Consider the following 16,751-nt stretch of genomic DNA (forward strand, 5'->3'; position numbering starts at 1 on the left):
CCCTGGAGCAGAGGCTGAGAGGTGATGTGACAGACACACAAAACTAAGAGGAATGGAATGGGTAGATAGATGATAAGAGTCTGGTCGGGATATCTAAAACTAGAGGGAAGAGGCCTGTATCACTATCTAGTGATCTGGTGACTGACTGTGCTCAGACACAGGAGGGTGTTGACAGGGATGGGGTAGGCGTGACAGCAGGATGTGGGTTGTGTGTGACTCAGCAATTGTCCAGGTCGCTTCATATTGTCTAATCTATTTCTGTTTTGTTGCACCAAAGATGTAGAATCTACCTAGAGCACCTGTCCCTGTGGAGATGTTTGTTTTTGATCACAACTTTGAATATTAATGGCAAACTGTTCACGTTTAATGTAAACTGTACAAGGTTAAAGGGCAAGTGTTTTCTCAAAACATTGCACGATGATTAGAAGAAAGAATGGAGGAGTCACAAATTTATGAAATGTGTGTCAAAATTGGTGTGCGATTTGGGATTGAAATCTGTGATTGGAGAGTTTGTGCTGTCTAGATCTGGCGTGTTTCTTCCTTATTGCTGGTGCTAACTCCTGCAGCAGAAAGGCTTGCAATTTCCACCATCAACTATCACTCCTCGCTCTGCTTTAAAACCAGAAGTGGGCTTGTCTGATATCTCTGTGAGTCAGCCTCCAATTTAGAATGGTTTGCTCTCTTGTTAAATTCCAAGGAGATCTGCAGTTTTCTGGTGCTATGGGAATGCAACATCCAGTTGTACTCTTCACAAAACTCATGCCCGTCCCTGTTTTGAGTCTTCAGTGCCATTCCTACCAAAAGGTGAATTGGGAACAAGTTGGGGGTGAGATTGGAAACTGTTTCTGGAAATGGACACATTCTGCCAGTAGTCAAATTGGGAAAGGTGGTGTAACGGATTTATGTTAATCTTTAATTTATATTTCTCATTTATAAAAATGTCTTAGTAAAGTATTATAGAGTTAAAATAGTGTATCTGTATTCTTAGTAAGTTAGCTGAGGGTTGGTACAAAGGTCACAGCATATTTATAAAGAACCATTGTTTTCAGAGAATATAGTTCATTCTCAGAGTCTGTGTGTCTTGGACAGACAGCTAATGGATTTCAAGTGGGTCTTAATTATTCAAGAACAAGAACTGCTGAGGAAGCCATCTGTTTTTAATCAAAGCCACTTAAGCTTCTTGAACAGAGATGAGGTCAGAGTTTGTTATGGATATGGAATGGTTTTGAAAAAGGAACAGAATTTTGGTAGAAATAAAACTGATAGTCATGAGGCTTCCAAGAATTGGGACTTACCTCTTGGGTAAGGGCCTGTACCCTGTGCCCAAGGCTGATGTTGTGACCAATGGACAAGTTTCTCCAGCTTTCCCACTGACAAGATCTAGTAAACAAGCTATCTCCACCTCTGTTTGTACTAGCCATGAAGCCACTGGCCAAAACCATTCGGCAGAATCCAGATATAAAGGGTTTTAGAGCAGGCCAGGAAGAATATAAAATGAATTTATTGTCGATGACGTACTGATATATTTGACAGACCTAGCAAACTCATTGTCTAAGTTGTGCTCTCCTTTGGAGGATTATGGGGAGATCTTCGTGGGTAAGGTTAATTGGGACAAGAGTGAAACTATGTCACTTACTAAGTGGGATTACAGTCAGTATCAAGAAAACAGTTACTTGAAGTGTCCATAAAACAGGATCAAATATCTAGGAATCAGAATAGACAATAACTTGAATAATTTATATAACTTAAATTATACCCCCTTGCTGGGGTATAATTGAGGAGGGCTTAAAAAAGTAGACGTCCCTGCTTATAACTTTAGTTGGCAGGGTCAACTGTGTTAAAATGAATGTGTTGCAAAGACTTCAGTAGCTCTTCCAGACACTGCCTGTATCATTGCCCCGGGGATTCAAGATTTGCTCTCACGAATAAGGACATTTCTATGGAATGGAAAGGTAGCCAGGGTCTCTGGAAAAATTGACCTGGGATTACAGTCTGGGCAGATTACTATTGGGCAGCTCAGTTGAGAAGCATCACCTTGCTCTTTGAAGGGAGAGGTGTACCATCCTGGACACAAATTGACCTGCACATAGTAGGTGAGACTTTATAAATAGGATGATAAATTGTTATTTTGGAAAAATTAACCAATATCTAGGAGTTGAAGTGGGACTGTACTCAAAAGCACCCCTAACCTCAAATAGATTATTACCATTGACGGCAGGTAATAAGATCCTGGATATCTGGCATCGTAATGGCGTAAGGTGCATAGAGGACTGTTATGAGTGGGAGCAGCTAATGTGGTTTGAACAACTCAGGAATAAGTATGATTTATCAATTAAGATGTTCCACTGCTACCTTCAGATGAGATTTTCTGCAGGACAAATTAGGCCCAACTATGGCCCTACCAGCGTGTAGTGACGTAGAGATCTTGATTCAAAGGGAGAACACATGGAGGTTCATCTTGGCAATGTGTTTCTTTCTCCAAGAGGAAGGACCCAAACCAGACCTTCACAAATCAAGGCAGAGGTGGGAGTCAGACCTAGGAATAGCGATTGATGAGCAGTGCTGGTCCGACCTGTGTTGGATCAGCATGACTGCAATCATTAATGCGTAGTACAGGCTGGTAAAATACAACTCTCTACACTAACTGTATCTGACGTCGCAAAAATTGAACAGATCTAAACCAGAATTGTCAGACCAATGTTTTAGCTGTGGCATTGAGTCAGGAACCTTTGTGCATACGACCTAGACATGTATGAAGGAGAGACCCTTTTGGCTGGAACTAGACCAAGACCTAGAAAAAATTATAGGTAAAGAATTCCCACAGGACCTAGAGTTGTTCCTGTTGGGAAACATAATGGATATAAGGCTTACAATGAATCTGTCCAAATTTGTAATGATTGCCAGGAAATGCATAGTGTTTACCTGTAAACTGACTCCTGGCTAAGCATTGTGTGCTGGAACTCAGAAATACAAAGCTGTGTTCCCCTGGAGAACAACTTAAGGAAAAAGTATAACAATTAAAAAAAAAATTGGCAAGTATACTTAAATTCCATAGGAGCACGATTATAGTGTGGACAATCATGCCTTGCTGCCCTACCTTCCCTCAGTGGGTGGAGGGGGGATCGTGGGGGGGGTGTCTATCCCATCCCATCCAGGAAAAGTCAAGAGAAGAAAACAGCCTCAGCTCTGGCCACCGTGCTGTGTCAAACCCATAAACTCCAAATATGTTTCATACTTTTGTTGTCAGTGTCTTCAATGTTTGTGTAACTGTGGTTAGTTAAGTGCTAAGTGTTAAATGTTGAGGGTGTGGGGGGGGGGGGGGGTTGGAGAGAGCTTGAACTCTGCAGAAAACGTTGTATAGAATTGATAATTATAAATTATAGTCAATGCTGATGCTATTAATATTGATAATGTTGATAACTGTTTAAGTTTGGAGAATCATAAAAAATATTCGGTGATGATGTAATGGTTACACAATTTGGAGAAATATATTGCAGAATTCAGACATTTTGAGTTCAGTTTTGGAAGAGTTCAGTTTGGAGAGTAGAGAAATTAAAACTCCTGTGACACAGGGGTTGAAACCTTGTGAAAAACAGGGTTGAGTTACAGTAACCAGATTTGGTGCTGTTGTTGTGTTTTACGCATGGTAAAAGGGGAACACAGAATCACTGGCTTTTGAAATAAGGAAGACCATTTTGCTGTCTCTTTGGAAAAGAGTACAGATTTTGACTGGGTCTCTTTTCGTGTGGCCACTTCGTTTAACCCTTAACTGGTTTGTGCCATCATCGTGGAAGAAGATAACCACGTTTAACCTTATCTGGGTTTGTAAATTCATCATGGAAGAAAATAACCACATTGTGAGTAAAAAGGCCTGAAGATACAATATTTAAAGGTGCTTTATAATTATTTCTAAACTGAGAATTTAAGACCTTCAAGCAAGACTAAAATGATGCTGAACTTTTAAATATTTACTTTTCAGAGTGTGACTTTAATTATACACAAACACTTACATTTGTACATAGTGGGGCTAGGTTTAGAGTTAAGTAAGTTTAGAGATAAGTAAATGTTATGTTGTTAATAATTTAATTAAAAACTATTATTTTGAATTTACCATTGTCCTTTGAATTTTCCATTGCTGTTCCTGTGTTAGTGCTAACAGTCCTTTTATTTCCAAAAATAATTGAAAGGGTTGTTAGTTCGTAACAGTGGTTAGAATCTTAGGCCTGAGGTATCAGTGTTAGAGAAGCAATGTGCAGTTCTGGTCAGCACAGCAAGATTATGAGGGCTTTGGGCAAGGTGCAGAAGAGGTTCACCAGGGTGTTGCCAGGATTAGAGTATTAGCTCTTAGGAGCTTGGATTTTAAGGGAGATGTGCGAGGAAATTTCTTTTTATACAAAGTGGTAGGTGCCTGGAATCCACTGCCAGGGGAGGTGATGGAAACAGATACATAATAACATTAGAAGACATTTAGTCAGACACATGAACATACAGGGAATGGAGGGATGGAGATCATGTACAAGCAAATTGGATTATTTGGACCAGCACTTCCGCAGCCCCCGCAGCCACACAGAGTCCAGTCCAAATCATTGGCGACCCGAGCTCCAGATCCGAACCTCCGACACATTCAGGGACCCTTCAGTGCTCTCGGCACCTCCTCGCATCCTGGTTCCGATACCTGGTGCCCCTCCAAAGTTCGAGCCAATCTCCAGCAGTCCACAGCCCAGCACGTCTCCCGACAGTGGTCTCCAGTAACCCAGAGCTTCAACGGGTTCCTTGCCTCAAGTCGCCAGCAGCCCGCCGCATGCACTGGTTCTTCAGCTGCCGAGTCCCCTCACTGCTCTACCGTCATGGTCACCGATCCTGCAAATTGTCTCCTCCGCTTCTCCCTCTCAGACGGTCTGTGCTCTTCCCATCCTCTGATGCTCTGCTCCAATCCTCCGCTTCCCTGGAGTTTGCAACCCCTCGTGGCTGCTGCCGATTAATAGGTGCCACCATCTTGGGCACAGACCCACGGTCACAGGATTTCAACTGTCGGCTCTTCAACGGGCCATTCAAAGCCTGTGTGGAACCATCAATCTGGTGGCTAGATCCCGTAGGAACGCTGCATCTTCGTTCCCTGCAGGTCCACAGCAGTGCTGCCTCTATAGCGCCACCATCTTCAAATCATGGGCAATGTACCTGCTGTGGTGCTGCACTCTTCTACATTCCAAACCAAATCTGGGAGAGGTTTGGAAGGTGAACGGAGCTTTCTCAGCTCAATAAGACTAATGATTGACTCACTACTTCAAATGTCATAGGATGAAGCTTCTGTTGAAACTGGCCACTTAGGATTTGTTTGGGGGAGAGTGGTGTGGACACTGCAGTGAACTATCAGCACTAACTGGATTTTAAAAAAGTATTTTTGTAAATTTCAATTCGTGTTGATTAGTAAGTGGATCTTAAATTATAAATTTGAAGGGTACTCTACTCCTGCAGAATTCAAAACAAAACTACATTTTGAAACAGTGCCAGAATTTAGCATCTGTTCTTGATATGTTTATTGTCATATGTGCAAGTGCACTGAAGTTTATGTTGCAACCTTGGAGGTACATCACATACATCAACTACAATAATATAAATTTCCACAATGTGTCATGAAACAAAAAGATAACAAATTTAAAAGGATAGATAAATGTGTACAGTTGCAGTTGGTACAAAACAATGAAGTGGAGTTTCTAGCATAGACAGGTCTTTTGGTGGTCCTGAAGTAGTTTATGGTTAGAGTAAGGGTAGCACATGGAAGTTTAAGAGACTGATAGCTGTTGAATAAAAAATGTTCTTGAAGTTATAGCTGCCTAAAGCTAGTGACAAGTGAATGTGATGTTAATTCTTTATAATGTTGGCTGCTTCCTTAGGTATTACCTCCCATAGATGTCTTCATTGGACAGGAGGTCGATATCTGAGATGAATTTGGCTAGGTTTACCATTTTCTGCAGCCTTCTGAGTTTCTGGAGTTTTTAAACAAGGCTGTGATGCAATCAGTCAGCATTCTTTCACATTCAATCTGCAGAAGTTTGATAGAGTATCCGTTTGCATGCCGAATCTCCTCAGATTTTATAGTAGAGGTGTTGGTATGCCTTCTTCACAGTTGTCCCGACATGACAGTTTCAGGAGAAATTCTCTGATATATGGACACTCAGGAAATTGAAGGTACCAACCCTCTCCATTGCTGTTCCATCAATGAAGTCAGGTGAATGGAAATGCATGTGTGCTCTATGGTGTGGCTGATATAGCAAGCAAAATTGTTCTGGCACCACCCAACCAGATTCTCAGTTTCCATCCTGCATTCTGACTTAGTTATTTTGCTAACAATGGGGTATTACCAGCAAATTTATAGATTGCGTACTTAAAACAAATGTAGAATTTCAGACCGTCTCTTGGTAAAATATGACATAATAATCATGGAGATTTGAACAAGGCTGTTTAATGTCAGTTTCATATTGTAAAATAACTGCTTGCAATTGGAATCAAGGACCTCCAGCTCCTGCATTCCGTAATTTAAAAAAGACATTTAGTCTACCTGTTAAACTCGTATAGAAAAGAAATAATAGGTAGTTCAAAAACTCCTTTATACAGACTGCCCCTAAACTGGGGCTGTTTAATTCAATTGCTTTGGTTCAGTTTTGCTAAGTATTTTCTCTTCTATGAACTACATTGTTTCATTCAATTTTAGTGAAAAAACATTGCATTAGCAGGAATAGGTAATGTTATTTTGCTGCAGGCTATGAGGGGGTTGGGGGCTAATCTGGTAAGTTTCTTTGAGGATTCAGCAGAATACATTGGTGAGAGTGGCCCTGAAGTTGATGCCAGATCATGGTTGATTGCTTCAGCAGTGCGATGAGAGAAGAGGGAATCACTACTGACTGCCTGTGTGAGATTCCAGATGTTGCTGTCAGTATTCACTCAGCCAGGCTGTACAGTATTGCCATTGTTAGAGCTGCAAATTCTCAGTTCCTAAAAATAAAAGTGCTGCTCGTTCTTACTCAAAGGTGGGGCGTAATTTTTGTGCTTTCCAGTCAGTCTGATCTTTTGTTATTGGCAACAAGCACTTGATGCCGATATTCAGCACAGTTGATCGCGTACATTTTACACATGTAAGGCAGTCAAGATTAGGTTTCAGCAAAACCATATGATTGAAAGTCTGGATCTTATTCTCTCCATAAGAAGGGAAAAATTCTGGTTACTAGCTGTGACTAACTGTATGAGAAGCCTCAGAGAGAAATGTGGGCTTGGCACGTAGATGTTTGCTCAAGTGTGTGAAAAGTGTAAAGCTGTTCTGGCATGGAGAAGGGTTTCAGCAACACGAGGTGATCAGTGATGGATTTTAGGGGCTACACCTGGCAAGGCATCGCAATGCTGAATCTACTCGCATAAACACTCCACATTTGTCCTGACTGGAACAAGAGCTGAACTCTACCAGGCTGCAGTTGGACAGATTCTTATGAATTACACTGAACAAATATTTCCAAATTGCCCATGCAATATTTTCATTTGCTGTGATGCATTCCCCCCCCCCCCCCCATTTATTTTGGGGAGGAGAAGAATTACTTTCCCCTGCCATGCTGGAGGTGAGTAGGAGGTTTAGCACACATTCAAATACATAGGTGGCAGAATCTGAGGCATTCTGATGTCTGTCCATCTAGGGTCAGCTGACTGTCCTCTGCCTATCCGTCTGGGGTCAGCCGGCTACCCTTTACCTGTCCATCTGGGGTCGGCCACCCTCTACCTGTCCGTCTGGGGTTGGCCATCCTCTGCCTGTCCGTCTGGGGTTGGCCATCCTCTGCCTGTCCGTCTGGGGTTGGCCATCCTCTGCCTGTCCGTCTGAGATCGGCCGTGAAGAGAACTTCACTCCTTGATCAGTGTTACTGCAAGCTGGCAGCAGAACCTGCATGTCCCACTGTTTGAAAGTCATCTGTGCATGTTATAGTCCTATGTAACCTCTCGCCCAACATTCTTAGTGACATGATATTGGTTGTAATGTGGGGAGATATGGAGAAACAAAACTGCAGAGTGAATATAGAGAAGCTGGAGAGTCAGTGAGCCAGGCAATATTTGTAGAGAGAAATGGTCAGTTTGGGAGCCTTTATTGAGTGAGATATATAGAAAATGAAGAGTCTGAGAGGAGCAAGGGTTGATAGTGCATTGGAAAGAAGGTGGAAGAGGTGGGGAGACAAGTTAGGGTGGAAGACCACACGAAAAAAGGTTAGAAAAGTGAGTGAGGACACAGGAGTTGGAAGATGGTAGAATCTGGAGCGACCCGCTGATTTCCTCCAGCAGACTGAATTTTGAAAATGAGAATGGGAACAGGTTGAGGAGCATTAGAAACAGTGCAACTATATGGGGTGGTGTTACCTAAATGACATCAAAGTTCTTCAAAGTAGTGCTCTGCAGTCTTTCACAATTTCTCTTCAGTCTGGCTGGGAAGTCAATTTCTTGGACAGACTAGCTTTCCTTGGAAACTTTGTTCAAGTCTCCAGTTATGTTCCTGGAGTGGGATTTGACCCACAGAGGTGCTAGTGCAACTTGCTGCTCCATTATTGTGTAGGGAGAAGACAGGATAAATTTGTTTCATTCTGCTCCACTGAATATTCGTGAAATAAAGCATTGCCACAAATAAGGATTTAAAACTGCTTGAAAGCTGGCTGGTGGTTGTTAAATGTGGCAGTTCCTGGCAGCGTATTCTGATGTGATGTTCCTTTTTGCCCACAGCTGTACCCTTCCCTCCAAGCCACCGGCTGACCATCAAGGAGGTTTTCGACCATGATGGGAAACCTCGTGTTGATGTACTCAAGGCTCACCTTACCAAAGAAGGTCGGGTGGAGGAGATGGTTGCCATGCGGATTATAACAGAAGGAGCAGCTATTCTCCGGCAAGAGAAAACTATGCTTGACATTGAAGCACCAGTCACGGGTGAGTGCCTCAGAACCATGTCTCTTTTAGTTGCTGACAGATGCTCACTGCATTATCCTGTATGCTAATTTCAACTCCTTAATGAGGTTGCTGTTGGTGTTGACTGCTACATCCTGACATACTATTTATTAATGGTGGCACAAGGCCCTTTTATAGTGAAAATTAGCGATCTGTAAAGACAGGTTTCCTCTGCCTTTAAGGAGCTGCACTTACCTGCATAAAAGGTCCAAAGGTGGATTGGCTGGTCCAACTAGCTCCAGGTTCCCTTCGTCGAGGGTGTTAGTGTCAGAGGTGGAGTGAAGTTGCTCCACCTTCTGTATAAAAGGATTTCCATTGAAAGTGGTTTCAATCAGGGATGTAAGATGATTGACGTCACGCTGATAGCCCTGCTGTGCTGTCACAGAGTGGCTGGTGGAGCTGTCGGGCTGCACTTGCTCACTCCACCACGTTCGTTCTCTCATGTTGCCCCACTCCTTCAAGCCACTTCCCTGCCTGCTGTCTTGTCGCCCGTTCCCTCATGCTACTCCCCAGCACAGTTCCCCATGCTGCCCACTCCCCCATACCACCCCCCCATCCACACTAGGCTCCCTCACGCCGCCTCTCTCCCTCAAGCTGCTCCCCCGCCCCACACTCTCATGCCACCCGCTCCTGACGGGGGTGATGATACTGTCGGAATGGAGAGGGGCAGTGGGATCGGAGTGGGGCTGATAGGGGGAGATGGGGCAAGAGGAAGGGGGGATAGAAATGAGAGGGAGGGGAATGGAGGAGGAAGGCAGCGGGACAGGGAAGCTGTCAGGTAGCAGGGCGGGGGGAGCTGTCAGGCAGTGGGGTGGTTGCAGGGCAACCGCTGCTGTGCTACACATCCCACCTCCTTTTGCTATGGGGTACATAAAAGGACTGAACAATCCACCTTTTCAGTTCTCTGCATAAAAGGTAAAATTGTCTTTTTAAAAAAAACTTGAATAGGCAATAACGCTGTTTTTGTGCATAAAAATCCCTACAGTCTGCGAGCTTAACTGTGGAAAGGTTCAGATGGCAATGTAATAGTGTGATTTCTTGATTGAACAGAAATGGTGAAAGTGCCTCTTGCAGCGACAGAAGTAATGGGCTTATTCTTTTCACCACCTTGGTGCAATTACAGTGACCTCCATAATATTTGGGACAAAGACATTTTTTTTCTTTTTTTTGCCTCTATGCTCCACAGTTTTAAATTGTAATCAAACAATTCACATGCGGTTGAAGTGCACATTTCAGATTTTAATCAAGGCTACTTGAATACATTTTGGTTTGACGATGTAGCACTTTTTATACATAGTCCCCTTATTTCAGGGCACCATAATATTTGGGACATTACAATGGTATGGATATTAAAGTAGCCATATTTGTACTTTGTTGCATATCCCTTGCATGCAGTGGCTTCTTAAAATCTATGATTCATAGACATCAGGTACTGAGTATCTTTTCTGGTGGTGCTCTGGCCAGGCCTCAACTGCAGTGTGTCCCAAACTAGGTTCCATGGAAAGGTCTAGGGGTTTCACGGAAGAATTGACATGTGCTTCTGTGAGGGAAAATAAGATGGTGACCGCGGGTGGGGAGATTGTGGAGATGTATGCACCCCCTCGTTGACACTCACCTCGACCGCTCATTTGCATAATATCCACCCACTGCTCCAATCTGTGCCTGCGCTTGGTCCATCAAAGGGTCTGGCAGCTGGATTCCGGACCAATTAGCAGATGGAATGATGGGCTGGGGGTGGGGAATTGTGACATCTCTTCTCTGCACCAGCACAGCCAACCAATGAGCTGCGGCCCCATTGTGACATTGGCAGGTGGATAGAGTCAATGGGGATTGAGGTCCAGAAGCTCATCCCTGTCTAATCCACAGCACTCACTCCCTATATGTGATCAGCCCAACAGGAGTTCTTGAGCTCCACTTTTTTTTCCCCCCACTTGTGTGGTGTGCTCCATTTTTCATTGACTGATGGTGCAAACCATGCCACTGGAACTAACTTGCTTTGGCAAGTTGAGGGAACAGCTGAAAGGATAGGTAGAGGGGAAACCCATTCATTGGCATGACTTGCGTGATCGCAACAGCTTGGATCCGGCGCATCGCTTCTCATTAAAACAAGTGATGGTGTGATGGTTTGCCACCTTGGCTCAGGAGCACAGTGGGGCTGCCCATGCTGGGGCAACTATCAGTACAGGTAGGTTGTCGCACTCCTGCTCTGGAGTCCAGCTACACACCAGGAGGGGGAGAGGCTTCCCCTAGGAGCCAGACGCTTGATTTGGAAAATTGCAGTAGAGCCCTGCTCTACTGTTTGTTTTGGAGGCTTGACCCCTTAAATTGTCTCTTCAGCACATGGAAGGTATGCTTATTTGGATTTAGATCGGGTGACTGACTTGGCCATTCAAGATTTTTCCAGTTTTTAAGTTTTGATAAACTTCTTTGTTGCTTTAGCAATATGTTCGAGATCATTGATTTGCTGTAGATGAAATGCTATCCAATGAGTTTGGAGGCATTTGCTCGAACTTGAGCAGGTAAGATGTTTCCACACACCTCAGAATTCATTTTGCTACTGCCATCAGTGACATCATCACTGAAGATAAGTGCGCCAGTACCTGTGGCAGCCATGCATACATGCCCAGCCCATAACACACCCACCACCATGATTCACAGATGAGGTGGTATGCTTTTGATCTTGGGCAGTTCCTTTACACCTCCACACTTCGCCATCACTCTAATACAGGTTAATCTTGGTCTCATCTGTCCACAAGACCTTTTTCCAGAATTCTGCAGGTTCTTTTAAATTATTATTGGGAAACTGTAATCTAACTAATGGTTTGCATCTCACAGTGTAGTCTCTCTCTTTCTGTTCATGACGTCTCTGAGGATAGATCCACATCCACAGCCACACTTGCCTCCTGAAGAGTGTTTCTAATCTGTCAAACCAGCGTTTGGGGATTTCTCTTCACTATAATGAGAGTGGTACTGAGATTGGAAGCGCCTTTGGAAGACTACACAAAAGAGTCTGGAAAAACAACCAACTGAAAAACCTCACAAAGATAAGCGTATACAGAGCCATTGTCATACCCACACTCCTGTTCGGCTCCGAATCATGGGTCCTCTACCGGCACCACCTACGGCTCCTAGAACGCTTCCACCAGCGTTGTCTCCGCTCCATCCTCAACATCCATTGGAGCGCTCACACCCCTAACGTCGAGGTACTCGAGATGGCAGAGGTCGACAGCATCGAGTCCACGCTGCTGAAGATCCAGCTGCGCTGGATGGGTCACGTCTCCAGAATGGAGGACCATCGCCTTCCCAAGATCGTATTATATGGCGAGCTCTCCACTGGCCACCGTGACAGAGGTGCACCAAAGAAAAGGTACAAGGACTGCCTAAAGAAATCTCTTGGTGCCTGCCACATTGACCACCGCCAGTGGGCTGATAACGCCTCAAACCGTGCATCTTGGCGCCTCACAGTTTGGCGGGCAGCAGCCTCCTTTGAAGAAGACCGCAGAGCCCACCTCACTGACAAAAGGCAAAGGAGGAAAAACCCAACACCCAACCCCAACCAACCAATTTTCCCTTGCAACCGCTGCAATCGTGTCTGCCTGTCCCGCATCGGACTGGTCAGCCACAAACGAGCCTGCAGCTGACGTGGACTTTTTACCCCCTCCATAAATCTTCGTCCGCGAAGCCAAGCCAAAGAAAGAATGAGAGTACTTCTGTCGTCAGTAGTGGAGTTCTTACTTGGAATATCAGTCCTTTTGCGATTACTGAACTCACCACTGCGCTCTTTCTTAATGGTGTTCCAACTGTTGATTTTGGTAATTCTAAGGTTTGGGCGATGTCTCTTACTATTTTATTCTTGTTTTTCAGCCTCATAATGACTTGTTTGACTTTCATTGGCACAATTCTAGCCCTCATTGATGAAAAATAGATACTTCAGTCTGCAAAGGTGATCAAAAGCTTAGAAGTAAGCCTAGTTCTCATATACCTGCACCAATGAAACAAATAAACATACCTGAATAATCACAAACACCTGTGAAGCCAAATGTACCAAACATTATGCTACTGAATGGGGATCTATGTACAAAAAGTGTTGTGATTTCTACTTGGTTAAACCAAAATATATTCAAACAACACTAAATAAAATCTGGAATGTTCTCTTTCGTCATGTGAATTGTTTGATTACAAATTTAAAACTGGAGCACAGGCAAATAAAGGAAAAAAGTGTCTTTGTCCGAAACATTATGGAAGGCACTGTGTATCCAGATGAAGGCAGATGGAATCATGGGTTAGAGTTCTGGTCATCAAACATACAAACAGACCTTTTAACTCCTGTTTGCATGCTTTATGTCTTTGATTGTGACATCCATTTACACTAATTTTCTATTGCATTTTTCACCAGCTTTCCTTCAGATTCTCACTTGTCCACACAACTGGGGCAGCTTACAGCAACTAGTTAATGTACCAAGTTGCATGTCTTTGAAATGTGGGAGTAAACTTGGGTTGTGGAGAATGTACCAACTCTAGATGGCAGGACAGGATTGAACGTGGGTTGCTGTTCTACTAGCACAGGGGTCCCCAAACGTTTTAGACCATTGACCCCTTCATGGGATATTTGATCCCTCATCCACCCCCAGACATGGAATCTTGGCTGGATGAGTGAAGGGGGCTTTCAGGGTGGGGGAGGGGAATGGCGACGCTGTATAGGGGGTATGGTGGCGCTGAACGGGGGGTGGCAGAAGTGAACAGCAGGGGGGTAGTGACACTGGACAGAGAGGTTGCAGTGCTGTGGGGAGGGTGGTGGCGCTGGACAGTGGCAGATAGTGGCGTTGGACGGGGGTTGTGGCACTGGACAGGGAGTTGGTGGTGCTGGACGGGATTTTTGGGTGGGATGGTGGCACTAGCCGGGGGGGGGGGGTGCTAACATAGGTACAGTATATACTCAAGTAATAGTCGATCCCGTGTTAAAGTTAACCCTCCCTATTTTTGGCCTTGGCCAAACGCCTATCCATTCTCCTGACGCTCCAACTGTGGATCCTCGCCCCAGAAGCCTTCCCAACTGCAGATCCTTGCCCGGATGGTCGTCCATCTGAACTCTCAAGTACAGATGCTCTCCACGAAGCCAGCTCATTTGAACTCCCGACTCAGATCCTTGCCCCAAGCCATCCCATCCAAACTCCCAACCATGGATCCTCACCCTGACGCCAGCTGAACTACCAATGCCCCAACCATGAACATATCACCCGGTCCCGGCCATCTGATCTCCTGACGCCTTGAACAAAGCAAGTATTCATGAACTCAAAAGTTTGACCTGTGTAAAAGTCTACCCTACTTTTTTTTTCTTAAAAAGTGGTCTAAAAAATTCAACGATTACACATATATAAAACATAGAACACATACCTCTTTCTGTCCTCCTGTTCGCTCTAAATTAATTCAAAGGCGAAATCAAATACAGCATGGCGGCCAACGAATCCTACTCTCGCGAGTGGTTGGCCAACCACTGGTGCTATTTTCAATTGACCCTCCACTGGTATTATTGAACCTTATTCGACCCTCTGCCATTTATCGACCCCTTGGATGGTCCCATCAACCCCCAGGGGTCGAAATCAACCATTTTGGCAGCTCCAAAGCAGAGGTCAGACCAATGAGAAATCTCACATGAATTCTGGGACTTCAGTGGTAATGGAAGCACTTTGCCATGTTTCTTGCATTGTCATATTGGGCAAGGCTACTGGAATGGCAGTCTGTCTCTTCATTAATGTTATATTTTATCTATAGCTTTCATCAAAGAATAGTAACTGCTGTGCTATAGTGCTGGGTTTTGTACCGAACTCCACTTCACAAAAAATAAAGAGGTACTGGATGTGGTGCTTGAATGAAAATTCACAAGTGGAATATCAAAGAGCTATCTAATCTATATGGACTGGTTTCAGTATATACAAATGATTGCATATGTTGAGTAATGCTGATTTGTTCATAGCAATGAATGGTTCTCGCTGCATTGGGTTCCTCCTGCTGATTGGTGAAAGGTGAACTTGTGTTTCTCCTTGAAAATACAAGAGGTTTCTGATGTATAATTCTGCTTAATTTTGTAGTTTTGTTATAGATGACACATTGGTAAAAAAATTCATTAGTCTCAAGCGAGGTATTGGTCCAGTTTAAATAAAAGCAGTATACTAGCTGTCGTCCAGTTTTTTTGGATCTTGCCTGTGGCTAATTAAGATACAAAAATTCCTACCAGTTTGTAGTTTTTAGTTCAAATAGAATGGATAAATAAAAAAATTCACAACGAATGAAGCCAATTGATCTTTTTAGCATGGATTGAGTCTAAGCAAGATTTGTACATATACAGCTATGACTAGTACTGGAGATGTAAGACTGCAGATACAAGAATCTGGAGCAAAAAACTAGCTGCTGGTGGATTCAGCTGATCGAGAAGCATTTGTTCAGGAGGGGAGGTGCAGGAATTGTTGATGTTTTGGGTCAAGATAGTGCCATGGACTAAAAGTGCTTAGGGAAGATGACCAATATGAAGAGAAGGGGAGGGATCAGATGAGCCAGTAGGTGAGAGATGCACTGAAGAGGGGAGAATGATGATGGAACTACGAAGGGTGGAGTTGGGATACAGAAACAGGTGAATAATTAGGTGGAAGCCTAATATTTTATAATATTTTAAAATATAAGGAAGCCTTATATTTTATAGACAAAATATAACATTAATGATAAAAGCCAAGTTTATTGTCTTTTGATTGCACAAGTACAACCCAATGAGATAGCATTTTCTCGTTCTCGGTGCAAAACACGCAATCAGACATACCATATATTTTGGTGTATAAATCGAATTGCGAAACCCTAAAAAATTTCTCAGAAAGTGTGGTGGGGGGGGTGGGTCAGATATACTTTTGAGACTTTAAAATCACCGAAAAAAACCAGATTGACGTCAATTTGGCATATAATTTGATACTGGAAGCATCTCCACACAGCTGGTGCTGCTGCTCCCTGACACCTCCCACTGCTGGGTGCCGCCATAACTGCTCCTGTGTAGGACCCTGAGGTTGCCATCACCACTGCTGCCTGGTAGGCCAGGGTTTCTGCTCCCGCCTGGACCACAATGACAGCACATCCAGCTCCGTGAGCTGTGGCTGTCTGGTAGGCTTTTTTTTTAGCTTACTTAATTTACAGCTTTATTACTTGTGATTAGGGGGTGATTAAAAATTATGATTGGGCTAGAGTTGGGGTTATGGGAGGGGGAAATAAATTGGGTAGATTTGAGGAGGTGGATCATTTGGAGGGTGGGGGTGGTACCTGAAATTTGGAAATTCAATGTAGCCTACAAAGGTGAAATGTGAAGTGCTGTTCTTCTCGTTGTGTTGGCCCTCACACTGGCAGAGGAGAAGACTGAAGATGGATATGCCATTATGGGAAGGGCAAACTTCCAATCATAAAAGTATCCTTTCATTCCCACCTTCAGCCTTTCTTCACCATTAATTTTGGATTCAATTAGCTAGTTCACTTTCAATCCCATGTGCTTTAACCTCTGGACCAACCTACATTTGGGACCTTGCCAAATGCCTTATTTGATCTTAATGGATGGATTTTCAGTGGGTCCTTTGCATCACAATTATGATGTTCAGTAGGACATAACATTGGGTAGGGAAAACATGGTGACAAAATCCATAGAACATGCACAGAATACAAGATGCTGGAGTAATGGAAAATTATTCATTCTCCATGAATGATTCCCATCACTTATTTACAACTTCACAATCAGATCAATGAATAGAGTAGAG

At 43.7% G+C, this 16,751-nt stretch overlaps 1 protein-coding gene and 1 long non-coding RNA gene across 4 annotated transcripts in view; one reads left to right on the top strand and one right to left on the bottom strand.

The window, feature by feature from the left end:
- LOC138757741 (uncharacterized) overlaps positions 1–10,698 on the bottom strand; it is a 34,088-nt gene extending 23,390 nt beyond the window's left edge. Inside the window, exon 1 of the long non-coding RNA XR_011353867.1 lies at positions 10,583–10,698. This is a non-coding gene — a long non-coding RNA (uncharacterized lncRNA). The remainder of the gene's footprint in view (positions 1–10,582) is intronic.
- Positions 1–16,751, top strand: part of LOC138757740 (protein phosphatase 3 catalytic subunit alpha) — a 427,419-nt gene that overhangs the window by 205,528 nt on the left and 205,140 nt on the right. For all 3 annotated transcript variants that reach the window (XM_069925516.1, XM_069925514.1, XM_069925513.1), the window contains exon 2: positions 8,749–8,949. In XM_069925516.1, coding sequence (XP_069781617.1) covers positions 8,749–8,949 — 201 coding nt within the window. The remainder of the gene's footprint in view (positions 1–8,748; positions 8,950–16,751) is intronic.

This window comes from Narcine bancroftii, chromosome 3 (assembly GCF_036971445.1).
Source record: "Narcine bancroftii isolate sNarBan1 chromosome 3, sNarBan1.hap1, whole genome shotgun sequence".
Taxonomy (NCBI): domain Eukaryota; kingdom Metazoa; phylum Chordata; class Chondrichthyes; order Torpediniformes; family Narcinidae; genus Narcine; species Narcine bancroftii.